Source organism: Miniopterus natalensis, chromosome 13 (assembly GCF_054644295.1).
Source record: "Miniopterus natalensis isolate mMinNat1 chromosome 13, mMinNat1.hap1, whole genome shotgun sequence".
NCBI lineage: Eukaryota > Metazoa > Chordata > Mammalia > Chiroptera > Miniopteridae > Miniopterus > Miniopterus natalensis.
The window spans coordinates 11,214,038-11,240,041 of NC_142093.1; the positions used below are offsets into that span (position 1 = coordinate 11,214,038).

General features: G+C 51.5%; 2 protein-coding genes across 2 annotated transcripts; both read left to right on the top strand.

Moving 5' to 3' along the window:
• Window positions 1–1,033: 1,033 nt before the first annotated feature.
• On the top strand, window positions 1,034–15,734 carry SLC35F6 (solute carrier family 35 member F6). Its single transcript, XM_087823824.1, has 6 exons — window positions 1,034–1,216; window positions 9,879–9,951; window positions 10,694–10,865; window positions 11,090–11,302; window positions 12,036–12,146; window positions 12,795–15,734. Exons 1-6 carry the CDS (start codon window positions 1,140–1,142, stop codon window positions 13,262–13,264), a joined length of 1,116 nt encoding a protein of 371 aa, XP_087679950.1. The 5' UTR covers window positions 1,034–1,139; the 3' UTR covers window positions 13,265–15,734.
• Window positions 15,735–22,615: 6,881 nt separating this feature from the next.
• Window positions 22,616–25,319, top strand: CENPA (centromere protein A). Its single transcript, XM_016210042.2, has 4 exons — window positions 22,616–22,693; window positions 23,204–23,281; window positions 23,585–23,735; window positions 24,112–25,319. The coding sequence occupies exons 1-3, from the start codon at window positions 22,676–22,678 to the stop codon at window positions 23,717–23,719; spliced, it is 231 nt and encodes a 76-aa protein (XP_016065528.2). The 5' UTR covers window positions 22,616–22,675; the 3' UTR covers window positions 23,720–23,735; window positions 24,112–25,319.
• The last annotated feature ends 685 nt before the right edge of the window (window positions 25,320–26,004 follow it).

Here is a 26,004-nt window from a genome sequence, read left to right on the forward strand (position 1 = left end):
GAAAGTTCCCAGATGGTCTGTGAGCTGGACACACTCCATGCTCGCTCATACCTCTGTGCAGTTCCCTCCTCTGGGAAACCCCTTTCCCTGTCTATCAGGTGACCTTCTACATCAGGTCTCCCTGCAATAAGAGGATCTGGTGCAGTCCCTGAGAGTTTTTCTTATTCAATATTGGTCATTTTCACAAGTTCAAGGCAGTCTTAGGGTAAGCTGGAAGAGTTGGCAGGCAGGCCCTATCTTGGCAACTTTATTAACAAAATCTGCGGTAATGGGGGAGAGGTGCCCCCTGGGCCTGAAGCAGTTCCTGGAAGGCCTTGAGCTCCAACCTGCAGTGTGACAGGGCATGGGGTGCAGACTAGAAACCTGGACATGAGGACAGAGAGCGGCCGGGGGCTGAAGACAAGGAGTAGGATGATAAAAGCCAGAAAGCCTCTGCAAACAGGCCTAGGTCTTTCTGTGGTGATTGCCTCCTAGCAGCACTGGGGAATCCACGAAGGAGCAGTGAGGTTATCTTCATGGAGGGCTGAAGGCATGGATTTGGGGGAGACTGAAGAATCTGCCTGCAAATCCCACCCTGTCATTCGCTAGCATGATCAGGAGCAAATCACTTGGCTGCTCTCAATTTTGTTTTTTAGCTATAAAATGGTCTCCCAGGGAGCAGAAACTAGCCTCCTACACCACTTTTCTGGAAGACGTGAGCAACACCCCGGCTGGGATCCCTAAGGACTCGTCCCAGGCCTCCTGGGAGCTCCCTGGTTCCATGCGGAGAGGTGGTTCCCACGCGGGACATGAACACTCTGCAGTCTGCCTCGGACATCATTCAGATCAGCCTCCCGAAACGGTTTACAAAACGCTCCGACATCCCGGATGCATCCTCGTTGCATCGTCCCATCAGTTCCTTTCATAAATGGGGGGACCTGGGCGGGTGACTCGTCCCTGTCGCCCAGTGGGAACCAGCGCGCCCAGCCCCGGGGGGCGGAGCCTGCGGGCGGGGGCGGGACCGGCGCGAGTCACGTGACGCCCGGCCCGGAAGCGCTAGCGCCCGGGACCCCAGGGTGACCGGGTCAGGGGCGCCGGTTTCCAGGGATCGTGGAGGTCGCGGGGGTCCCTGCAGGGTCGCGCTCCCCTCCGCCGCCGCCATGGCCTGGACCAAGTACCAGCTGTTCCTGGCCGGGCTCATGCTCGTCACCGGCTCCATCAACACGCTCTCAGCAAAGTGAGTCCGGGCCCGGCCGGGAGGGAGGGGGCTCCGCCGGGTCCGCCGCGGCCCAGGGGGCGCCCGCGAGCCCCGCGCGCCGCCCCCGCCCCACCCCGCTCGGCGGTCCCCTCCCGGCTTCACCCTCTCGTCTGGTTTCTCCCGTCGGTTCCCTTGGTTTATGGACCACCCAGGAGATGCGAGGCCCGGGGAAATGCGGAGCCGGCTAGTGACCCGGCGCCTTTAAACGGGAGGGTTGGACCAGCCCCTCTCCCGGACCCCTTCCAGCGCTGGCGTGGGAGGCCCGGCCCTCCTGGAGCTGGGGGGTGGGGGAGGCCCCAGGCTCGTGCGCGAGAGCCGCCAGAGGGGCCAGGCAGCCGAGGGGCCGGTGAGGGTAGAGCGCTGCCGAGGCACAGGAGGAGCTGTCCTGCCAGCCCCTCATGGGGGAAGGGTCACAGCTGGAATTTTACGTGTGGCGGGGACATCGAGGCAGGAACCAGCAAGGCCGGGTGAAAGTAGATTGTAACTACCACCTAATGTGGATTTTATCCCATAATCAAAGGGGGGCTTTTGAGCAGGGGAGTGACATGCTAAGAGTGATGATGAACCTGGTGGTCAAGGTGAAGAGTAGTTTGGTGCAGGGAAAACCACCCTGAGGCTGCTACATAGCAGGTGAGGGGAACTAGGAGGGGACAGTGAGGTGAGAAAGGAAGGGACGGGTGGGGGAGACCAGGTGCAGAATGAAGCCACAAGGCCTGACCCACAGGATCAAGAGACAATGATCACTCCAGGATTTCTGCCTGGAGGACAGAAGTGCCATTAATCCAGACAGGGAGGACAGGTGGGCAGTTCAGCTGTGATGTATGAGGGTGTGGTGCTGGTGGGACAGTGAGGACAGTCCTTAGGAGGTTAGGGATTGAGGACCCAGGGCTGTCATGAGACTGAGGGACCAAACATAGTCTCCTCTCTGTAATGTGCAAAGAGGACAGGGCCCAAGAGGCAGCCCCTTCTCTTGGCAGTTCTTTGCCTCTTTCTCTGCCCCACCTCAGAGCAGGCCCTTCCTTCCTTCCCTCTGTTCACCGTCTTAGAGCCCCAGGACCCAGAGCCTGGCCTTTCTCTGAATCCATTTCAAAGTACACATGAAGGACAGTGGACAGTGGTCTCCCAGCCAGACCTCACTTCCACCTGGGCCCTTCCAGGCTCCAGAGCAAGAGAGTGTCACCCTAGTCGCCTTCTGGCCTACGCTCCCAGGGAGGAGGGGGCTGGTCATGTCTTACTCATTTGTGAGGCTTTTGTTTCTAGCATATTCCATTAGTGATGTGAGAAATGCCCCAGAAGAGAGGTCTTCACCTATTCTCTCACCTATGTGAGAGAAGTATCACCTATTCAATTCATCAGACATTTATAAGATACCTGCAGTGTGTGAGGCACTGTCTGGACTCGGAAGCAGACAGAAATGACTCAGAGAAGGTCCCTGTCTTTGAGATGCTTAGAATCTGAGGTAGAGACAGATGTATACACACTTGGCAATCACAATGTCCTCCCTTCTCCAAAGGAAGCGGAGTTCTGGGTGGGACCCACCTTCTATCTGTATCAGCTGTGTCTGTGTCTGTCTTGTGCTGGTCTCCTGAGCCCTGAGGCCCCCTGAAGGTCACTCTTTATGTGAGCCCTTAGCTATAAAGGAGATTCAACCTGAGGACCCCTAACTCAAGTTAGGCTCTGATCTCAGCAGAACAAGTCACCATCCATCCATCTATAGCACTAGCCAAGACCTCAGTCAAGTGCTTGGAGAGTGGCTGTAGGTCTTCCAGGGCTGCTGTTTCCAAGGAGAATTGAGATTTCATGTTACTACTGGGGTAAATGGTGCTGACTGGGCTCCTTCCTTAAAAAGCTCCAAACCGGTCATCAAGTCATAAGCCAGAGGATCCTCAGCCCCCGGAGGCCTTGCCTTGAGAGGAAGGAAAGAGGCCCCCAGGTGGGAACCCAACCTTTGATCCTGTCCCCTGCCCTGTAGCCTGATGTGGGGCCTCTCAGGAGCCTCCCTACCTGAGACAGGCCCCAGAATTGGACTCTAAACAGTGCTTTAAGGCCAGACTGTAAGAAAGATGCTCTCAGAGAGAAAGAACTTGAGAAAGTGGCTGTGTACATCCTGATGGGAATTAATTCTCAATTTGAAATCACACTGTGACCTGCAGTGTTTGGTGGGGACAGACAGGCAAGAATGTTATAGCAAATGCTAACCAGCTAATACACAGAGGACACCATGTGCCAGGTCCTTCTCTGGCCGCCTTTAGTGTGTTAATTTAATGAATTCTTATAGCCACCCTCTGAGGTAGATAAACTCATTGCCCCTGGATCTGGAAACTGGTATGGAAAGATGGACTTGCTTGCCCAAGTTCAACTCAGCTATTGTAGAGTTTGTATTTGAGCCTAAGTAGTCAGTCCTAGAATCCATGCTCTTAATCACCATGGGGTGAGGCTGGAGTTGTTAGAAACATAGAAATCATCCATTCTAACCCCCACAACTTACAGTCGAGGTCTTAAGAGAAGTTTCTTTTTGTGACTCAGCTGGTTGGTGTCAGAGCAGAGACCAGAATCTAGGTCTCAGCATTGTAGTCCAGTCCTGTTACTTTACAACTGCAGTACCAGGAGTCCCTCTTCCTTGGGATTTCCTCTCACATCTCCCCAGACAAGAACAGACAAACGTCTGCCCATGGGAGGTGTGATCCTCTAAGTGCCATCTCCCCTCCCTGCCTTCAGAGCACCCTACCTCTGGGGCTGGGCAACAAGCCTCTGTCCCAACCCAGGGGGCCCTGTTGTCACCCTGCTTGTTTTCCCCTTGGAGCCAGAGACCACGCAAGGTTCAGGTTTAGAGTCTCTAGTAGCCTCTTGCAGTTTCTCGGCCTGGAAGGTGAGCGTGTTTCCCTCCCGGGTCCTGGGAGCCCCAGGTAGTGAATGAGGGAGTGAGCGTGAGCACGCGCTGCCTGCTGCGGGGACCACAGGTCAGCTCACCACTGGAGAGGCCCCTCTGCCTGCTCAGCGGTTTGGGTGCGCTGCAGGGAGATGGGCCTGTCCTGGCTGGGAAGGGAGCGGGAGTCATGTGCCCACAGGAGGGAAAGCTACCAGGCAGGCTGTCTCTTTAGCCCTGTCCCTGGGTCTTGGCAGAGGGTCACTTCCTGTGGCTCCTTCTCCTTTCTGTGGCTGCTTTCACGCCCTCACGAGGACCTTCTGCTGATATGTCCCCTGGAGACCACACATTTAGCCTTCCTCTGCACTACTCAGGGCTCTCTGCCTATACTAGTGCCTCTATGGGGTGGTGCCCATTTCAGAGCCCCGTTTTCCTGAATCCAGCTGGGGTTCTGCATGTAAAGAGCAGAGTCAAGTGGACATTCACTAAGAGAGGCCCAGATCCCCTCCTAAACGTCTACAGGTTGTGAAGCTCACCCAGCTAGAGAGGGGCTATGGGAGTGACTCTCCCTCCACCAGCCAGGCCTGCTGGGTCCAGGGACCCTGCCAGAAAAGTGACGAGAGGCCTAAGACCGTGGGCCTCTATTTTGGTAGGACTCTCATTGTCCTTTCTCTGCCAGCTCTAAGTTTTGCCTTGGCTTTTGCGCTCACCTTTGAGTTCCGTGAGCTGGCATGTGGTAATTGCTTCTAAAGGGTTCCTGGGCCAGCTAGAGAGGGGCTCAAATCAGGAAGGCAGTAGAGTGGAAAGAGCGTGAGACCTGGAAGCTGTGGGATTGGATGAGTTGCTGAGCCTCTCCAGGCCTCAGTTTCATCTGTAAAATGGGTGTAACTTCCCACCTTTTTCCCAGACACAGGTAAGATCTACTGAGGAAGGTTTCCAAATTGTACTTAGAGATGAGAGGGCTCATCCTCATTTGTTACCATGTGAGCCAGGTATACCCTAGAGAGTGGAGAAGCCCTGGGGCCCTTCTGTAGATCCCACTGTGGGAGAAAGGAGCTGACTCACTGGGCTGGACGAGCCGGGAACTTGAGAGGAAATGGCAGAGATTCTGCAGGGAGTGGACACACAGCCAATCCGCCTGAGGCAGCCACAGCAGCCACTTCCTCCATCTCAGGCCACCACCCTGGCCCACACACAGACATGCTCGCCTGTCAGAACGCTGAGCTTTGAGTTTGACTGGGCAAGGCTGTGTATAGTGACTCACCCCCATCAGCGGGAGCCCACCCCCGCCTGCCGAGGCCCAGGGAACTCTAAGAGAAACCAGCCTGTGCTGGCAGAGGCAGCTCCTCATGTGGCCTCAGCCTGACCCTGGTGGGTCCCTACTGGCCTCCTATGCTGGAGACCATGGCTTTCCCCTGGAAACAGTATCTACAGAAAATGAAGGGCCCATCTGCAGTTCACCCTCTCCCCACCCCAGCCAGGGGAGTGGGAAGAAACTGGAGTAAGAAGGCAATAGGAGAACCTCAAGTGTGAGGAGAGGGTTCAGAACTGGAGGCAGAAACTCCTGAGTACCAGCCCTTCTGGGCATCTCACGGGCCTGTGTTCCTCTCTGGTCCCTGGGTTCCTCGTCTGTGTATGTGGCTCTGTAGAACTGCTGGAGCAGTAGCCTGAGGCCCTTCCAGCAGCCTGTGTCTCAGCCAGCTGGGTAGGTCCAGAGAATGGATGCCCTCCCAGAAGCTTCCATGCTGGAGCTGAGCCTGATGTTAACACAAGGGGCCGTGGCTCCTGCTCAATAGAGAGGGAAAGGGAGAGGGGCAGAAGAGAACTTTGGTCGACCATCTGCCATGCACCAAGTCTTATATTATCTTATTTTATTTATTTTCACAATTTATCAGTATTACCCCCATTTTATAGATAAGAAGACTATCTAGCCTGTAAGGCTCAAAATCAGCTTCCCATGTAGCCTGCTGCCTTTTCTGAATGTTGATTCGAGCACATGGGTTTGGGCCTAGATCTGCCTGTTATTAACTGTATGAGCCTGAACATGCCTCTCGCCACTGCCCCACCCTACTCCTTGAAGTCCATGTCTGTAAAATGAGGATCCTTAATGTGAGACTTAAACCAGACAACCCATGGGAAGTGCTCAGCATAGGCCTGGCACAAAGTTAGTGCTCATTGAACCCTATATTTATAAAAACATTTTAGTGACATGTTTTGCAAATAGCCAAGTGCTACCCGCCTCTAGGGGTCATTGCTGTCATCCCCAGATGACCTGGGACTGAATTTTGGCTCTTGTTCTGTCCTACCTGAGGTCCTTCTGTGCCTGTGCAATGAATTGAAGTCTGTCTCGGGGCCAGGACGGGAAGCCTAACTCCTCCCAAAGTGTCTGCTGGCCTGATCTCCTCCCTGGCCTGATCACCTCCCTGGCCTGATCTCCTCCCTGGCCTGATCTGCTCCCTGGCCTCATCTCTTCCCTGGCGTGATCTCCTGGCCTGATCTGTTCCCCAGCTTTATCTATTCCCTGGCCTGATCACCTCCCTGGACTGATCTCCTCCCTGCCCGATCTCCCTGGCCTGAAGAGAGGCTGGGCAAGGCAAGCTGTCCTAATGATACCTAATCCCTTGGGCTGTGAGCCATCCCCAGGCCCTCAGATACAAAACGACTCCTTTTCCCAAGCTGGAAATGCTGCCAGCCCCAACCTGTTCAGACAGACCCACCCCTTGGAGAAAGCAAAGACAGCTCTTTGGGGTGGGGGAAAGGGAGCTCAGCACCAACCCTGCATCCAGTTCCCCACACAGTGCCCCGCCCTGGGAAAAGACAGGCCCAGCTTGTCCCACCAGCAGTGGGCACCTCAGACCAGGTGGGAAATTAGGACTCATGAGGCACTGCCTCTGGACTGTATGTACCTGCCTCTTTGCTTGGAGGGGTCTGGAAGTCTCATTCATTCAACCAGACAGTGTTTGAGCTTCTCTATAATAATGTGCCGGGAGCAGGAGACTGAAAGATGGGGAAGCTGCTGGATGCTGAACGTACACTCTGAAATGACAGTGTGGAACCAGAAAGTGAAACAGATGTGGGTTTCATTGCTGTAAGTTGTGTAGGAGGTAGTGGGGTCTGGCAGGTGGCTCTACCACTAGATCTGGGGGTCCTCTTGAGCCTGCCTATCTCTGCTCTGGATGTGACCCTAAGATGAGGAAGGGGCTTCCATACCTGCCCTTGTCCTAGGCTTCTGGTTGACCTCATGGATTTGTCAGGACCTCCCTTACCCCTCCTAGAGGAGCCCTGGCTCCAGCCCCGGGAATTCCCATCTCCCCAACCTGCTCAGTTTCCCCAGGGAAGTTGGCTCGGTGCCTTTGGTAAAGTTGACCTCTTCACTCCTTCCCCTCCGTTTCACTCAGTTGCCCCGCTACCCAGGCCCTCCCATGGGGCTCTTCCTGAAAAAGCTAGCCTGGTTGTAAAGCAGGCCTGCCCTGAGCCGCAGTTTGCCTGTGGCCCGCACGCACATCCCATGTCCTGTCCTCCCTGGGGATCCCAGAGCCAGAACCTGTAGCAGATCACGCAGAAATCAGACCCCAGAGAGCAGGCATTTTATTCTACAGTGAGTGCTTCCTTTCTCCATCGGTACCGGCACTGGTTATAGCCTGGCCCCCTGACCCAGACTTCTCTCTGCCTTCCCAGCCAGCCACATCAGAACTCTCCCCGCCCTGCAGCTCTCCTTTGGGCCTCGTCATTCCGAAGGACCACAAGCCCTCCTAACTGCCCCTCTTACTCCGCATCTCGGAGTGGATCGGGGCCTCCCTCTGTGGGATAAGTTTGCCTTAGCCCTGTGTGTTCACTCGCCCTGGGATGTGTTCAGATATCTGAGCAGACGTGGTCCCTCCCTCACAGGTCTGTGCTGCCCTCACGGTTGACCAGGAGCTCCACCGCCACTCAGCCCCCTTCCCACTGCCAGCATCTGGGCATCATGCCCTTGCCCTGGGCTGTGGGGAAGAGTTTCCTGTTCCCCTCCCCACACTCGGGGCACAGAGAAGCCAGGGCTGGACACGATGTTTGTCAAACCCAGGCACTAACTGCCTGGCACAACCAGTGGCTCTGCTGAGGGCACAGGAGGCAGAAGGCTCCTCTGCCCTTTAGGAGCTCAGGCTTGAGCGAAGATGACTCTGGAGTGTGGCTGCTCTTGACTGACATTGCAAGGAAAGACATTTAAAAAGTCCTGAATCTTTCTGTTTAGAGACAGCCATGCCTTTGTGTGGGGGGCTGCAAAGGGGGCAGGCCAGTGCATTGACTTGAGTCAGCAGTGTGACACAGTCAAAGTTGTGTCAACTAACTTGAGTCAGCGAACAGAGTCAAAGTGGACAAAGTCGTGTCAACTAACCAGGACAGCCCACACGAGGGAGGAGCCACTGTCTTGCCAGGCTCAGTCTGGGCCAGATCACATGGCCTTGGCTCTGGGCCTGGGCCCATCAGAGCGCTTCCAAAAGTTGGCAACCAGGGAAGTGAAAGGTTAGGAAGGGCCGGGCTGTTTGGCCAGGACATGAGAAGATTCAGCAGGTGGAAAAGTCTCCAAAAATCTGAAGGGCTTTCAAATGAAAGAGAGATCAGACTAGACCACAGGGACACAACTAAGCACAGCAAAAATGAAATTCAAGGGCGGGAGCTCTAGCGCACAGACGGTGGACCAGTGCAGAATGTTGGTGGTGGCTGCCCAGCGCCCTGTGCCGCGAAGGATTCTGGGCCTGTGTGTGGGCTCTTTGGGGAAGTGAGCCATAATCTGTTATGCCGTCTGCCAGGGTGCTGGCAGGGAGGCCACTCCACTGGCACCAGATACTTGCCACCTGCTTTAGAGTCTGTGCTAGAAAGACCCTCCAAGCCCTTCAGGTCATATGAAGGTGGCCAGGTGGTCTGTGTCAGGCAGTCATTTCCCAGGGCCCAAGTGCCCTGTAGACAGTGGCTCTTGATATTTTTGTGCCATGGGTCCCTTTAATAATCTGGTGAATCCTAAAGTAATGTTTTAAAATGTGCCAAGAAGCCTTGGCTGGTTTTGCTCAGTAGTTAGAGTGGACTGAGGACTGAAGGGTCCCAGTTCGATTCTGGCCAAGGGCATGTACGCGGATTGCAGGCTCGATCCCCAGCCTCTGTCGAGGTGCATGTGGGAGGCAACCAATCAATGTGTCTCTTTCACATTGATGTCTCTCTCCACCCCCCTCCCCTTTTCAGTGTCTCTGAAAAGCAATGGAAAAAGTATCCTCCGGTAAGGATTAAAAAAATAAAATGTGCAAAGAAAAGACTGAGGATTACAGAAAGAGCCAACTAGGCTGAAATAAAGTTATCAAAACATTAAAAAGACAAATTTATGATATAGTAATATGTGACTGTATACGCTTCTTAGCACATAAAATTATAAGCAGTGGGTCTAATTACTCTAACTTTGGAGCAGTGATGAGTGTAAATGATCCTTCATAATATCTACAATGACCCTAATGTGATCATGAGAATAGCGGTGGTTTCTGTTTGACAAAGTGACAGGTACTAAAATGCTGCATTCATAATTTGAGGAAATGCTTCATTTCAGTTAGAGGTTTACGACATTTCAGCTAAAGGTTCCCAGGCCCCCACATTCTGTCCATGATCCTTGGTGAAGACTCCTTGCCCCGGAGACTGGCCCCTTTGAGAGGGAGCCCCACTCTGGGTTGAGTCCCCTAAGTATGGCTTCTTGGCATTGAGTAGGCACCCTCTGCAGTACAGGGTTTGACCTTCTCTCTCTCTTTGCTGCAGGTGGGCGGACAACTTCGTAGCCCAGGGCTGCGGAGGAAGCAAGGAACACAGCTTCCAGCATCCCTTCCTGCAGGTATCTGCCCTGTCCCTCCCCACCTCCTGTCTCCCAGGCCTCAGGCCAGGGGCCGCAGAGGCCCTGCTGTTTCCTGACCTAGGGGTGGAGTCCTCCTTGGCTCCCAGAAGAGCTACCTGTTTCTCTGTCTCCCTCCCCAGAACAGAGGCCAGAGTGTGAGTGCCCCTGGAAGGGAGCAGAGGGCACAGTCCTCTGTGAGAGGCCTGAGCAAGCAGTCATGCCCTGGGCACTGTGAGCTGGCCCTCCCCACATCTAAGTCAGGACACTTTGGAAAACATCTACCCTCTTAGCAAAGCCTGCTCTCCATCTACCAGGAGCCCAGACCCCACTGAAACAGAGCAGACACCATAAATAGGAGGCACCTTATTGCTCAACTGGGAAGTAGGAGACCCAAATTTCAGCCCAGCTCTGCCAGCAGCTTGCTCTGTGACCTTAAATAAGTTCCTGAGCCTCTCTGGGCCTCCGTTTCTCCATCTGGAACTTGATTAGGGGTTGGCCTACATCAGTGGTTTTCAGACGGGGCTCTATACAGCCTTAGGGTTTGTGTCAAGATGTTCAAGGGGCTTAGAAGTGACACAGGAGGCAGTCTCTGGCCTCCCCAACACAGCAGCTTTGCTTTTGCCTGTTCCATGTGTTGAGGTTATAGGTAAGCTCTTGTTTGAAGAAAGGTTGTGTTAAAAAAGAAATTTGTTAAAGGTGATCCTCCTTCCAGCTCTAAGCAACTAGGATTCTGTCCCTGCAGGCAGTGGGCATGTTCCTGGGGGAGTTCTCCTGCCTGGCTGCCTTCTACTTGCTTCGGTGCAGAGCTGCGAGGCACCCAGATGCCAGCGTGGATCCCGAGCAGCCCTTCAACCCCCTTCTTTTCCTGCCCCCAGCCCTTTGTGACATGACCGGGACCAGCATCATGTATGTGGGTGAGTAGCCAGGCCAGGGGGCCATTGACGAAGCAGCCACCCCTACCCCAGCTCATCTTCACCTCACCCCTGCCCCTCTCCTACAGACTTCCACAAACACATACTCCCCCAAGATTTACTGAGCACATACCACGTGAGAGGCACATCCTCAGCCCTAAGAACACCTCAGTGAACAGACAGGCTTGGCCCTCGGGAGCTAATGTCATGTGTCTGTCCTCTCCTAGCCCTGAGCATGACCAGCGCCTCCAGCTTCCAGATGTTGCGTGGAGCAGTAATCATTTTCACAGGCCTGTTCTCAGTGGCCTTCCTGGGCCGGAGGCTGGTGTTGAGCCAGTGGCTGGGCATCCTCGCCACCATCGCGGGCCTGGTGGTCGTGGGCCTGGCTGACCTTCTGAGCAAGCATGACGACCAGCACAAGCTCAGTGAAGTGATCACAGGTGTGGACGGGTCAGGGACCCAGGGGCTGCCCTTCCTGTCCTTTCCTTTCCTGTCCTCTTCTGGGAGCCCAGCACAGAGTCATTCAACAAACTTTTATAAGCTCTGCTGCCTGCCAAGCCCTGGGTGGGCATGTGGGGACCAGCTGCTGTGGACATGCACCTGCTCTCAAGTTGGCAGAGTGTAGGGAAGGCCAGAGGCCCAAGCAGCATGAGAAGTGGGTAGATAAGGAGCCGGAGGGCAGAGGAGGCAGAGGGCTTGTGCTGTGATGTACCTGTATGCACACAAACTGCTGGATTTGGGAGAGGAGAGAAACAAGCGTTTATTGAGCACTTACTAAGTGACCAACTTCGTGCCGAGCAAATAAAGCAGTGCAGCCCATTCTACAATGAAATGACCACCCTGGTCACTCAGAGATAGGATTAAACCAGAAATGTCTATCTCCAAACCTGTGTTCAGAAGACCTGCTTACCCCATTGTGCAGCCTCTGGACCTTCTGGGACCTCAGCTCAGAGGGGAGACAGTGCCTGCCCCACCCCTCAGGAGCCAGGAGATCGGGCATGGGGGCAGTCATGACTGCCTCATGAACTATATGGTCCCTGCAGTAGTCAGGGGCTGTTATGCCCCCAGGGGAGCTGTCTTCCCTCAGCTTTGGGCTCACAACCCTGCCAACAGCCCCGTGGCTTTGCTCACCCTGCCTCCCTCACCCTGGGCCCTGTTGATCCTTTCCCACAGGAGACCTGTTGATCATCATGGCCCAGGTCGTCGTCTCCATCCAGATGGTGCTAGAGGAGAAGTTCGTCTACAAGCACAATGTGCACCCCCTGCGGGCAGTTGGCACTGAGGGTGTGTGAGCGTGGGCTGGGGGGAGGGCGCTGGTCGGGGGGTGCACTAGAGGGTGGCGCGTGGAGTGAAGGCACGCGTAGGAGCACAGTCCAGGTCTCGGGGACCACTGGGAGGGGGTGAGCATGCTGCCCCCATCCTTCCTCCCTTCACCACATATGTGTTGACAAATACTCTGACGCCTGCTGTGCATGTGGCCAGGAGCTCAGGGACGATGAGGCTGACGATGAATTAATTGTGAGCCTCACCCTAGAAGAGCCGACCAGCAAGAAATGACCAAGCAGTGTGTTTGAGCTCAGACCACTTGTGCTCAAGTGATGTTTCATCTGCCAACCATATCTGAGTGTCTTGGGCCAGGGAAGGTGGCATTTGAGCTGCAGTTTCAACAGGCAGAGTGGGAAGGAGGGAACCCCAGACAGAGTGAAGACATGGGGAGCATGAGTTTGGAAACCAGTAAGGAATAGTTTGGGTGAGATGCAAACTATGATCTTGACCTGACCATTTCCCCAACATCAAGGACCTGAAAGGAAGGCACTCGTGAGAGGGCCACTAGGAAGGGGTGGCAGGAGATCTGGGGAGGCCTTGCTGACCCCGATGTGCTGGGAGTTGGGGCCAAGCAGAGAGTTTGACGTGCTCCCTCCTCTCCCACAGGCCTCTTTGGCTTTGTGATCCTGTCCCTGCTGCTGGTGCCCATGTACTACATCCCTGCCGGCTCCTTTAGCGGAAACCCTCGAGGGATGCTGGAGGATGCACTAGATGCATTCTGCCAGGTGGGCCGGCAGCCCCTCATCGCCCTGGCACTGCTGGGCAACATCAGTAGCATCGCCTTCTTCAACTTTGCGGGCATCAGCGTCACCAAGGAGATGAGTGCCACCACCCGCATGGTGCTGGACAGCCTGCGGACCGTCGTCATCTGGGCACTGAGCCTGGCGCTGGGCTGGGAGACCTTCCACCCGCTGCAGATCCTCGGCTTCATCATCCTCCTGATGGGCACTGCCCTCTACAATGGGCTGCACCGCCCACTGCTGACCCGGCTGTCCCGGGGCCAGCCCCTGGCAGAGGAGGGCGAGCGAGAGAGACTGCTGGATACCTCTCGGACTGCCATTAATGATGCCAGCTGAGCCTCCTGCGGGGCCTCTGCTGCCACCTGGATGCACCTTGTTCACCCTAAGGCTGAGGCCACACAGACTAGTGAGCCTCAAGTTCCCCAAGGCCTCGCCCTGACCCTCCCACAGACCCCCAGGACCTCTACTACCACAGAAGATGACAGGACACCCAGGTCCTCCTTTGTCACCACCTCCTGCAGAAAGGGGTTACCCAGCCCTCAGGGACCTGAAAGCAGTGACCGACCCCGCCAAGCTCCCCCCAGAACCCCAAACCCCTGCAGCAGCACTAGAGGGAAATCATGAAGTGGAATTGCAGGAACTAACAACCCTAGAATTTTCTAAATCAAGCTAAAATCGATTCTCCAAAGAAGAGAGGTCAATGAGCAAATTCAAAGGAGAATTCAGTACCATATTTTTTAAAACTTGAAAGATATTCCCTAACGCTGTCTGGAGCCTTAGGTTTCACTGACGCAGTGTATGCTCCCCAGCCCATTACCTAGTAGCTCTGGGCCTTGGTGTCCTGCTCTGCAAAGCAGATGGTGTCAGCGCTGTGGCTTCAGCGTCTTCCAAACCCAGCTGGCCCATTCTGTGGGCCTATAATTTTGACCACCCTGGGAAAGGAGTAACAACCTATTTATTCGGAATTCCCTTCTGCCCACAGTGCCTCCTCCCCGGCCTGTTTTGGTGTCCGGTGTCCTTGCTCACACACCCTCAGAGCTTCCCTTCTTGAGAGAGATCATGGGAATTCCAGGCAGCCCTTGATAACAGCTTTTATGGACTGTGCACCTTCCATTTCCAAGGTGAGGAAACTGAGGCTCAGAAGTATAAGTTGTTTGGCAAGAGTGGTGTCCTGCCATGGGCTCTGGCCATGTGGCCACATGATCCTGCCACAGGCTGGGATCTAGAACACAGTTGACCCTCAGCCCCACCCCCAGCAACCAGACCCCATAGGGCACACCCCAGGGTGACGGACTGACCAGGATTCTACCCATTCAGAGTAATTCTGGCATCCCAGGCATTATATGGAGTATTTAACTTCCATTCTCTCGCATAACAATCTGCACAGGTGGGTGCAGATGAGGCAACTGTGGCCCAGAGAAGGTTAAGTGACTTACTCGGGAAACAGGTGTTTAAGCAAGGTTGGCCTGCTTCCAAACCTGTAGCCCTACCTACCATACTGGTCTCTCTCTGAGGTCTTTGGGGGAATTTCCTGTGGCTGGGATAGAAATGTCCTGAGCTGGTGTCTTCCTAGTAACTCCCCCCCCCCCCCCCCGCAAAGAGAGGGAAGTGGCATTAGGGATCCCAGGGAGCTGAGTGGCCTCCATTCCAGCATTCCTCACTCCATGGCAGTTTCTGGAGCCTCAGACCATTTTCCTGGGCAGCTCCAGCATAAAACACCAAATGCCTTCCTTAAAGTAGATTCTGGGGCAAGGGATCTTTGACAAACAAAACCCTCAGGCTATGTGGGAATCCAGCAGGTTATGAAAGTGTGTTGGGAGAAGAGGCTCTTTCCATCCCACCAGCCCTGAGTCCCAGGAGCCCCTGAGCATCTCTGGGACACAGTGTATGTCACAGGAAGAAGGAAATGGAGAGAGGGTGGTGGGGACTACAGCTGCCTTGTCAAAAAAACTACCTTAGGATGTTATTTTAGGCTTTATGTTAAACAAGAAAAGGGAAATTGGTAATATGGGCTTTCTTTTTAATGAGGGAGTGCCAGGGTTGGGATTTTCCTGGGCTTGGCATTTAAAATGTTGGGTGGAAAAGCTCTAATGTACCAAAGCATAGAAATCGCCCAGCCCATCATACATTGTTCCGATGAAGAAACCGAAGCTCAGAGAGAGGCAGGAATTTCCCAGGGTCACACAGCCAGTGACAGGCAAAGCCGGAGTGCCTGGTTCAGTTCTTGCCCATCCCTTTCTGCCACAGAGCACAGCCAGGAGCCTGTACCTGGGAACCAAGACTGCTCCCTGCAGTGGGCTGCCCAGCCTGTACGCTCGACTGTGCAAGCCGCTGAAGAGGGTATTAGGGAAGCACTTGGCCTTTATTTGAGCGCTGTCATGGGGGACTGTGTGGGTTTTAACTTTGAAGGGTTGGGGAGGATTAGATGGGACTTGAGGGGTGGCAGAGCATGGGGAGGGGAAACACCCCATCAGGCCTGCCACCAGCTCAGGCAAATCACTTTACCTCCTGGAGCTTTGGGTCTTCACATCTCCTAAACGGGGAAGCCAGCCTCCATCTGTCAAGATGAGCATGAAAATTACAGAAGATAATAAATCGCGGGGACCTGTAAAGGTCAGTGCACAGCGGGGTGTCGCGTAAGCCTGCACTATGCACCGAGGTGGTCTGTCAGCGGCACCGAAGTCCCTGCTGAGCACACTGGAGCATCAGCTTTTTTTTTTCATGTTATTGAATTTATTGGGTTGACATAGGTTCACGAAACCATACAGGTTTCAAGTGTACAACTCAATAAAACATAATCTGCACACTGCTCGTGCGCCTGTCACCCGTGGAGCATCAGCTTTGCTCAGAGGGGAAGAAACATTTCCTTGTACACACCATCGCGGAGTAGAATATAAAATTCACACCAATTATAAAATGAAATAGAGGAAATTGTATGCTGGCAGTAAGTGCCCTCTCATCCCCTGGAGACATGTTCACTCCTTTTGGCAGGAGTGCGTTGGAGGGTGGGTTTGAGGAGCTTTGCTGCGTCGAGCTGGTTGTGGCAGGAGGGTAAGGATCTCCCCTCTCCTCCTGAGTCAAGGGTTGTAGGGGATGTGGCCCTACCATTTTGAGTGGAGTAAGGATACCCTGAATGGCATGGAGGCCCTGAACCCTCAAATCAGAATTGACTTACGGACTTCTATAAACAGCAGTTCAAATACAATGTAATTTAAACCACTTATATTGTAGTGAACCCAGTCGTCCCTGCCCATCACCGAGTGGTCCTGGGGCTGGGACTTCCTTCAGGATTGCCATCTAGGCCCTGAGTACCCCTCAGGCTCCTCTCACCAGGCATCTGCCCACAAGGCAGACATTTGAGACCCTGCCGAGTGAGTCTGTGCTTTCACTTTGTCCAAAGGTCTCTGCATGGTTTAAGTAAACAACACTCCAGGAGGTCAAAGCTCTGACCCCTGGTGAGCATGCAGAGGACTGGAGCAAAAGATCGCCTGGTGGGGAAAGAAGCAGGATCAGGAGTGAGAGCTGTGTCAGCCCCGCCTCTCCCTTCACTGGATGACCTCAGTACCTATAGGAGGCGAGGTTCTCAGCATCCCCAGATGTGTTCCCCTTCCTGACCTACCTGCAGATCGCTGTCATAGTTGCCTTGGTTTAGAGCCCCTCTGGCCTTTTGTTGACTACATCCTTTCAAAGCCCGCAGTTAGCAGGGAGTTCCCTATGTAGTTGTGAAAGTGTATAAATCGCCCTTCATCAAAAACTCCTCCAAAAAAATTTTAATGAGGGATTTTTGTCCCAGAATTCAGCAAACGTGATTCAGAACCAGTGTGCTCTTTGATGTGGCTCCACCGAGGAAGACGGGAGAGACGGATGTGTAAAGCAAGAATTCCAGCGCAGTGGGTGGTGCAGCAGGAGGCCCTGTGGGGGGCAGCGGGGTGCAGCACAGGAGGGATCAGCTAACTCTGCCTGGAACTCAGAGCTCCACTTGAGCTGGGTGTTGAGGGGTGCGCAGGAGTCTCCCAGGTTTGGCGGCCTGGGGGAAGGGAGAGATGAAGTATTCCAAGAGGAAGGAACAGCTTGTAAAAAGCACAGGGACGTAAGCGTGTCTGTTACAAGGTGATGTATTCGAGAACTGCGGGTAAGCAGACTGGTACACCTGGCAGTAAGCATGCTACACAGGAGGGGGCCAGAGACAAGCCCAGGGTGGGGCAGGTGCCCAGGTAATGCTGTGCCTTTTAGGCTTTGCTGAGGTGTTAGGACTCTAGACTAGGGCGCCCTGGAGAGTTTCAGGCAAGGGAGGGACATGATCCAAACTGTCTGGGATGATCGCCTGGTTGTTGCATGGAAATAGATTAGATTAGGGTAAGGAAGTGCTAAAGGCCAGTAAGACCACCTTTGGTTAGTTAGGGTCTGGGCTGTGGGAATGGTGCGAGGATGAATACAAGAGCCATTCAAGAAGCAGACTGGCCTTTTAGAGCCCTGGTTGTAGGATCTTCTGTTGTGGGAGGCAGTGATTTTCAAACAGTGTACCACAAGAATTTTTAAAACATGCAATAGTTATTTAGTCAGGGCACTGACCTCTTTTCCCTTAGACTGTCAAAAAAAATGACAACAGCCAACACAATAGCCATCCAGAGTGGATGAGTCAACATGATACCTATTTTTTTTGTCATATTGCCAAAAAATATATTTTTTGGTGTGTCACAGAATTTTAGTAATTAGTTTATGTATGCCAGGAGATGAAAGAGGCTGAAAATTGCTGGTGTAAGGACATTATGCTAAGTGAAATATATTCAGTTAGAGAAAAACAAATACAGTATGATCTCTCTTCTATGTGGAATCTTTTTTTTAAAAAAAAAAAAAAAACCCTTTCTACCTTGTTTTCTACTTCAGTAGAGCAAAGTCGGAGCTATACATCTAAAGCAGAATTAATGAGTGAAGATTTGCTTTGATTAATGGGTGCTGAGGGCTGGGGTAGCCTCTGTGCCGACCTGGATTACTGAAAACCAATCATATTTCTGTGATTTGACTGCACCTCAAAGAATTCAATTAAACATTCCTTCCTTTTCTTCCCTTCTCTTTATTTCTTTCTAGTGGTAAAATATACACAACATAAAACTTACTATTTTGACTATTATTAAGTGTACTCAGTGGCATTAAATATGTTCACAACCATCACCATCCATCTCCAGGACTTTTTCATCTTCCCAAACGGAAACTCTGTGCCCCTTAAACACGAGCTCCCCATTCCTTCTCCCCCAGCTCCTGGCAACCACCACCCTACTTTCTGTCTATGTTTTGACTGCTCTGGGCACCTCAGATAAGTGGAATCCTACAATATTTGTACTTTTGTGTCTGGTTTATTTTGCTTATCGTAATGTCTTCAAGATTCATCCATGTTGTAACCTGTGTCAGGATTTACTTTCTTTTTCGGGCTGAATAATAGTCCGTTGTATAAATATACCACAATGTGTTTACTCATCCATTTGGGCATTTTTGGCTATTGTGAATAACACTGCTATGAGTATTAGTGTACAAATACTGTTCAGGTCCCTGCTTTTAATTCTTTTGAGTATATTCCCAGAAGTGGAATTGCTGGATCATATGCTAATTCTATGTTTAATTTTTAGACCAACTGCCATACTGTTTTCCTCTGTGGATGCACCATTTTATATTCCCACCAGCAGCAGTGAACAAGTGTTCCGTGAAATCTCTAATTTTGTAATGACATTTTTCCTAATATAGTATATGTCAACCGTAGAACAATTAGAAAATGCAAGAAAGCAAAGCCTAGAAAGTTAAATCCCCTTTATTCTCACTGCCCAGTTCTATACTTGACTTGTATGCGGATTATCCACAGCGGGAAAGGAAGGTGACGATTCCCTGGGACAATTATATTGTAATGCTGGAGAATGTGGCCCCAAAATGGTGCTGAGGCCTGCCCTGCCTGACCCTATCGACGGATCCCGGACCCTGCTATCCCACCACCCTAATCATCAATATCGTACATGCAGTTAAACTGGCTTCTGAGTCATATCGACGGGGTGTTCCCGGGAGGGTCACAGGCGGGACATGGGGTTGTCACATTCTCTGTAGGTCTGTCTCTTCATCGTTAAACGCTATCCCTGAGTAGATAGGCAAAACATAAAATGTTTGAGCAAAGTGATTAGCGAGAAACCCGGTCTACAAACGCATCTACGTCTCCAGAGTCGAGCTCTCATTTTTCCACCAGAGGGCACCCGAGGACGTAAGTCTGACAGCACAGCCACAAACCAGTAGAGGGCGGGAGAAGTTCCCGCCTCCTTTCACTTCCCCAAGTGTCCATTGGCTGATCCCACCGTCGATCCGCCATGTCCCCGCTTCCTCTCCCTATCACCGCCGCCCTTAGCCTCTCGGCCTGTGCTCTCATTGGTCCCCCCCGTAGTCGCTCTGCTCCAGCGGCGGCCACTGAGAGTCGCAGGATTCGGGTTTTAAAAAACGCCGGCAGGAATCGGCGGAGCGGGCCCTTTGAATCCGGCGCAGCGCTCTGGGCTAGGGACGCGTCCCCAGGCCACGTGACCCGGGCGCTCCTCCGCCTCCCCGAGACCCCCTTTCCCCCCGGACCCAGCAGACGGAGAAGGAGCCGCGGGGCCGAGACCTCCGCGCCAGCCATGGGCCCGCGCCGCCCGGGCCGAAAGGCCGTGACCCCAAGAAGGCGCGCCGCGAGCCCGGCCCCCGCCCGGACCCCTCCCCGGCGGGGCGCCCCCTCAGGTAACCCGGCGCAGCCCCTTCCCCTCCGAGCCCGCCTCCCTGCAGCCTGTCCGTAGGCGGGCACGGCCGGCCCCGCGTGCCCACTTCCCAGACGGGAAGACCGAGGCTCGCTTGCTGAGCCTGGCATCCAGCCCGATCTCCCGGCTCCTGGCCCGCAGGCCTCGCAGCGTCTGCTCGGGGCAGGTCCCTAGCTCCGCGGCGGGCGAGGGACTGGGGAAGGCAGTTCCGAGGGGGAGAGGGCACTGGCCCAGACAGCCTGCTCCTACTGCTAATTCTTCTTGATCCTACTAGCGTTTATGGCGTGCTTACCCCTCACTAGGCACTGTGTTCAACTCTTTACCTGAATTATCTCAACTTTATACTGTGACCATTGGACAGATGAGAACCGAGGCGCTTGACAGGCTAAGTAACTTGAAGAAGGTCACACAGCTTATTCTGGCGAACACGGGTTTCCTACAAGTCGGTGTTCGTGCTTTTTTAAATTGCAAACTTATTGGCTGCTTTTTGTATTTCAATGATTCTATTAGAAGGTGCCGGTCTAGGCTTGTTTGGTTGGTTTTCCCATCCATGAGCGGCTGTGCTGAACCCTAATCTGTGCCCTTAACTCAGGCAGAGCTCCCACCCTGTTCCCTTTGGGAGGTGTGCGCCCAGAAAGAGGACTGGCCTGTGGGCCTCGGTGTCTGGACTCACCCACACTGCGATCAGCGCTTCACTTGTCTACTGCTACAGAGCTAAGAGCAGGGTGGAAAGAAGTACCTTATAGATTATTTATAGATGTTACCACTGCCAATGGGAGTGGCTTTTTTTCCTTTCCTAAAAAAAATAACCTTTGCATCCAGTCAACTTGCTGGATTCTCTTGTTAATCCTAGCAGTCTTTTAGTTGCTTAATTGAAATTTTTAACTAGGCTATTACATTGTCCACAAATAATGACTTTTGAATCTTTCTCACTTGTATGCATTTTCTTTCTTATTGTATTGTGTTAGTGAGGCCCTGAGACTAGTATTGAAATAAGGGCAGTGTTTTGGCCATCTTTGTCTCACTCGTGATTTTCACGGGAACATTTGTTAAGTGTTGCTTTCCTACGTAGAAACATCGCTCTACTGCTGGTTAAATTAAATGTTTTATCACAAATGGACGCCCAGCGTTTCCTGGCAGTCTAACTGCACTGGTCTGGCAGTCTTGCTTTTCCTTTGCCCAAGGATGACTCCGTACCTTTTCCTTCCCCTGAATTCCTACAACTCCAGACCCCCACCTCACTCTCAGCTGATGATGGCCCTGCTTCAGGCTTCACTGAGGAAATAGAAGCCTCCAGACTGGATTCCCCTCATCTTCTCACAACAGAGAACCTAGGTGTCCCCTTTCCTGTCAAAAGCTCCTCCTCCTCCTACCGGGTCTTGGCCACATTCTCCTATCTTCCCAGGAGCTGTTACCTTCTCCACCTGCACTTGGCATTAAATTTGAACTCCTTACATTGGCATTCTGCAAGTGTGCTCCGCTGTTTCGACCTAAAAATGAAGGGCGGGGGTGGTTCCTTGTGCCCACAGCCCCGTCTCCCCCATACTCCCCATTTCTCTACTGTCCTTCATAGCTACTCTTTTTAAACTAGCAGGACTTAAGTCTACACACGTGTCTGTTGCCTGTCTTCCCGGTCATCCTTCAGCTCATTTCAGCCCGACTCTCCACACCACTACCGCTCCCTCTAGTGCACTTGAACCACTCTTGTCAAGGTCACCGGCTACTTTCGTGTTACCAAACCCAATAGACATGCCTGTGCTTTTTTCTTACTCTGCCTCAGAAGCATTGGACACAGTGGACCACTTTCTCTTTGAAATACTCTGTCCCCTTGGCTTCCCCAATACCACACACTGCAGTTCCTGCTTAGTGTTTCTTACTCCCTGGGCCACCTCTCTTCAGTATCTTGATGTTGGACTTCCTTAGTGTCTCTTTCCCTTCCCCAGGTGGTCTCATCCCTTCCCGTGACTCTTAATACCACTCATATATCGACAGCTCTCACACTTTTGTTTCGGTCAGCTATCTTTTAATGTTCTTGGTTTCTAATAGATAGATCTTGAGGCTGTACATTTTCCTCTAGTACTATTGGCTCTATCTCATAAGTTTTCAGATGTAAATTTTATTTTTACTCATTTCTAAGTAGTCTCATTTCAATTAAATTTCCTCTTCAATACAAGAGTTAGGAAAATTTTTTAGTTTTTGTATTCCTGCGTTTTAAATTTCTGATCAGAGAGTTTGACTTTTTTAATTTCTACTTTGGGGAATGTTTTTAAGATTTCTTTCTTTTTATTGCTGTTGGAATTAGGATTTGAGCCACACACTTTGACTCCATAGCCCAACAGCCTAACATTGGTACTGAGTTATGGTACTTCTGAGGCCCCACCTTGGCCACTGGTGAGCTCTGGCGAAATGTCTTCACCTCTCTGGGCCTAAGGATAACCAAGGCAAGGGAACTGTACTGGATACTCTCTCAGATTCCTTCCAGCTGACCTCCCACCCCGCACACACACACACCAAGAAAAAAGACGTAAAAACAAAATAACTGGGTTCCCAATCTAGGTGGGAAAAATAGAAGAGATGTACAAAGTACCGTGGGGCCCAGACAAGGGAGGTGACCCACCAGTTTAGAAAGGATTGAGAGTCAGGAAACGCTGCATGCGAGAGTTGACATTTAAGATTATACCATCAAAGGGTCATTCATTCATTTAACAAATATTTATTCAGCACCTCTCTGCTGTTTTCTAGTTGCTGAAGATAGCTGCAGTGAATAAAATAGACAAAAGTGTCTGCTTTTGTGGATATTACGGTCTAGCAATTTGACGGGTTGACAGCCAAGACTGGAGGCGCCACCTGTTTCCTACTGCACCTCACCCGTGTGACTCCGCTCTTTTGCTTAGGGCGCCCCTCCCGTCCATCCGCTCGCCGGAGACATCTGGTTCTGAGGGAGATCCGAAACCTTCAGAAGAGCACACACCTACTGCTAAGGAAGATGCCCTTCTGCCGCCTGGTGAGCTCCAGGGGGCTTCCAGCCAACCCCACGCTGCCTCCTTTCTTTCAATTTACCCAGTATTGGGGCCCCTATCATCCCTTGCCCAAGTGGCCAAGAGACCTCTTCTCTAACTAGTAGAGGACTCTTCATCTTCTGGAAACATGAGCCTGCCAAGAGTACCTTCCAATTCTTTATGGAATTAATTTCCAACCCCCACCACCTTTGAAACTGTGTTGTTTGATTATGTAAATGGAAACCCTCCCATCCATCCATCCTTTCATCCCTGCCCTCCCCTGGGAGATTGCCTCCTCTCTCCGCCACCAGTAAGAGACATGCCAATTCCTAAGCTCCCAGGAGTTGGTACCTGCTACTAGTTAGGTCCTAAAGTTAAGGACCAGGAAGGAGTAATGGAAATGAAGATTGACAGAGACTCACAAAGAGAGTCTTATCTTCTCTCGAGTCTCTCTTTTACTCTCTGCTCCTCCCCACTTCCCTTCTCCTTTGCCTCCCATCTCCACTCCTTCACAGGTAAGAGAAATATGTGTTAAATTCACTCGTGGTGTGGACTTCAATTGGCAAGCCCAGGCCCTGTTGGCCATACAAGAGGTAAGGAGGGGGCCGTGGTACAGTTGGGTGAGGGCTGAGTATGGGAGAAAGGTGTTGTGGAGCTCCACGGGGCTGGCTGTGGAGTGTCACGCTCACTCATGCCTCCTTGCAAAGAGCCACAAGGACACCCAGGGTTTGGAGGCTGGACCTGGTCTGGCAGTAGCAGAATTCCCAGGCAGTTCAGTCTCATTCTGTGAACAGTCTTTCCTATAGTCCTTTGAGCCCTACTAAGTGTAGCAGGTCCCCAAGGAAAAAGCAGCCTGTGCCCCCTTGCCTAGGTCAGTCTACTGTTTCTGTCCCCAGGCGGCAGAAGCATTTCTAGTACATCTCTTTGAGGACGCCTATCTCCTCTCCCTCCATGCCGGCCGTGTTACTCTCTTCCCGAAGGATGTGCAGCTGGCCAGGAGGATCCGAGGCATCGAGGAAGGGCTGGGCTGAGCTGCCGCCTGCCCCTGTAAGCCTTTCCTGCTCCCAGAGAGGGGGGCTGGGGCAGGGAGGAGCACCCCACTTCCCATCAGTGGGGAGGTGGGAGTTTCTCTGAAGGAACTTCTCTTCTCCATCCTTAGTCCCTGGCTGTCTTGCCTTCCCTTTGTTCTTGAGAAAAAGTTTGACCTGGTTTTACCTTTAATATTTGGGACTCTATGGCTCATGCCCTTTTGTACAATGTTAAATAAAGACATTTTTCTATTAAGTGATGACCAGACAACCCGGATTTCTGACAGAGTTAAGCCTCTTCATCTTATAAGGACCAGATGACCTCATTTTGATTAAGAGAAGGTTTTCTTACTTTTGAAAATGCCTTGTTAGTAAATGTGATTCCTTAATTTCAGGGATGATACCAGGGACTCTTTCTGGAGCTGGGACCAGATCCATGGAGTCTGAGGTGCTGCCTGGACTTGGCTGTCTCTGAGTAGAGTGTGTATGTTGCTCTTGTAATTGTTTTTTTTAATGAAGGAGCAGACTGCATGGCTGTCCTCCGCGACAGAGGTAATATACAGGAAAATCAACATAGTTCCAGAGGCCTGAGAATTATTTTCAGATAAAGAGTCTCAATGGTTGACTTCAGTTTGTAAATTATTCATATGACTGCTTAGTGATTTTGAAGACATCAGATTTGCTGATATTTGCTTATAATTTTGGATCTTACTGAACCATTTAAATTCCTCCCCTTGCCCCTCCATTTAAATTTTTTACCATATGTATATTTACTTCTATTTAGCACATAAGGGGAAAAATAAGAGAAGAACACTTCAGTCAGTTGTATGGGAGAGCCCGGCACTTCTAGCATACAAATCTCTGTCCTTCAGATTAACTTCATGGGTGATGGCAGCAAGTGCTGATTTGGACGGTGCCTGTCAACAAATGTAGCTTCTCAAAGACTCAGTTGGGGTGGGGATTGAAAACCTTTTAAGGTTTAATGTTCTGGTTCTTCTTAGTAAATTTCTGTCAAAATCATTCAGAAATGCTAACTTAATAGAACTTTATTATTTGTAAATCACAGAAGATGTAACATAGTTTATATTTTAGAATTTTTCATTCCAGGATTTTAAAGGTCTTTTCAATGTATTGACAGGTATTTTTATAACTGCTTTGTGGAGAGATAATAAAAATAATAATTCTTGAATGAGAAAAGTTTAAACCAAAGTTACTGTTACAGCATACATATATATTTTGTGTGTTAACATTAAGTTCTTCATTTATACACTTTTGCAAACAGCTAAAATTTAAACAAGAGAATTGAGGGATGTGTTTTTGCCTCCAGTGGAGTAGTGTACAAGCAGATAAAAACCTTGCCCTTCTCTCGTAGCTGAAAGCATTTTAAGAGATTTCCAGACAATGGGAAATGCCACCAGAAGAGTTTAGATTTTTTGTCTGGTAAAAATGATTAGTGAGGGCAGACTCGTCAGCGGAATTCAGAGACAAACTAAAGAGAAGGACCAAGTTCTATTGTTTAATACATTTTAACCCTTTGGAAAATCTTGTTTGACCTCAACTCATATTTATGCTGGCATTCAAATAAAGCTTACCTACCTATGAATATATTTAAAGTTCTTGTCAGAGCAATATTAGTTAGAAGATTATTGTCTTCCTCTAGCTTCAAATTGTACCAACCGAGACACCACTACAACCAACACGTCCACATGTCACATGCCCTTTATAGGCATTTCCTCATGTAATTATCACAGCGAGGGTAAAAGAACGTATTATGATCCCCACATTCTGTGGGGGAGCTAAAGCTCAGATGGATTAACTCTCCAAGGTCAAGTATCTAGAAAGTGGCACAAGTGCTCCAACCTAGGGATGTATGACACCAAGCCCTGTGTTCTTCCGATTTTCCAGGAGCAAGAGCCTAGATTATAAATAAATATAAATAAATAAAGCTAAAATCAACTACTGAAGACATTTACAACCTCAGGTTTGGGTGCGACTTTCATCAATGTCCCAGGTCGACAGATGATTTCTGAGCAGCTCTTTTCTGACCAGAGGAGGTGGGCCCAAGAAAGCAGAGTCCAAGTGAGGGCCACTAAATGGTGCAGAGGACCCTTCCTGCCACTAGAGGGCTCCCTCCCCTTAGGCAAAAAGTGTAGCACGGAAAATATACTGCTGCTGCCGTGAGGCGGAGCTGGGCCCCGCGGCGCCTCCCTCCTGGAGCTTTAATCCATCTTTCCTAAATCCCGGGATCAGCGCAGAGCTTGGCCAGCGCCTGGAGGAATCCACAGGGC

Excerpts from the sequence above, each read along its gene's own strand:
- SLC35F6 (XM_087823824.1), top strand. The coding sequence starts at position 1,140 with ATGGCCTGGACCAAGTACCAGCTGTTCCTGGCCGGGCTCATGCTCGTC. Across the intron at positions 9,952-10,693 it reads TCCAGCATCCCTTCCTGCAG|GCAGTGGGCATGTTCCTGGG; the intron begins GTATCTGCCCTG and ends CTGTCCCTGCAG. Across the intron at positions 12,147-12,794 it reads GCGGGCAGTTGGCACTGAGG|GCCTCTTTGGCTTTGTGATC; the intron begins GTGTGTGAGCGT and ends CCTCTCCCACAG.
- CENPA (XM_016210042.2), top strand. Across the intron at positions 23,282-23,584 it reads CCCTGTTGGCCATACAAGAG|GCGGCAGAAGCATTTCTAGT; the intron begins GTAAGGAGGGGG and ends TTCTGTCCCCAG.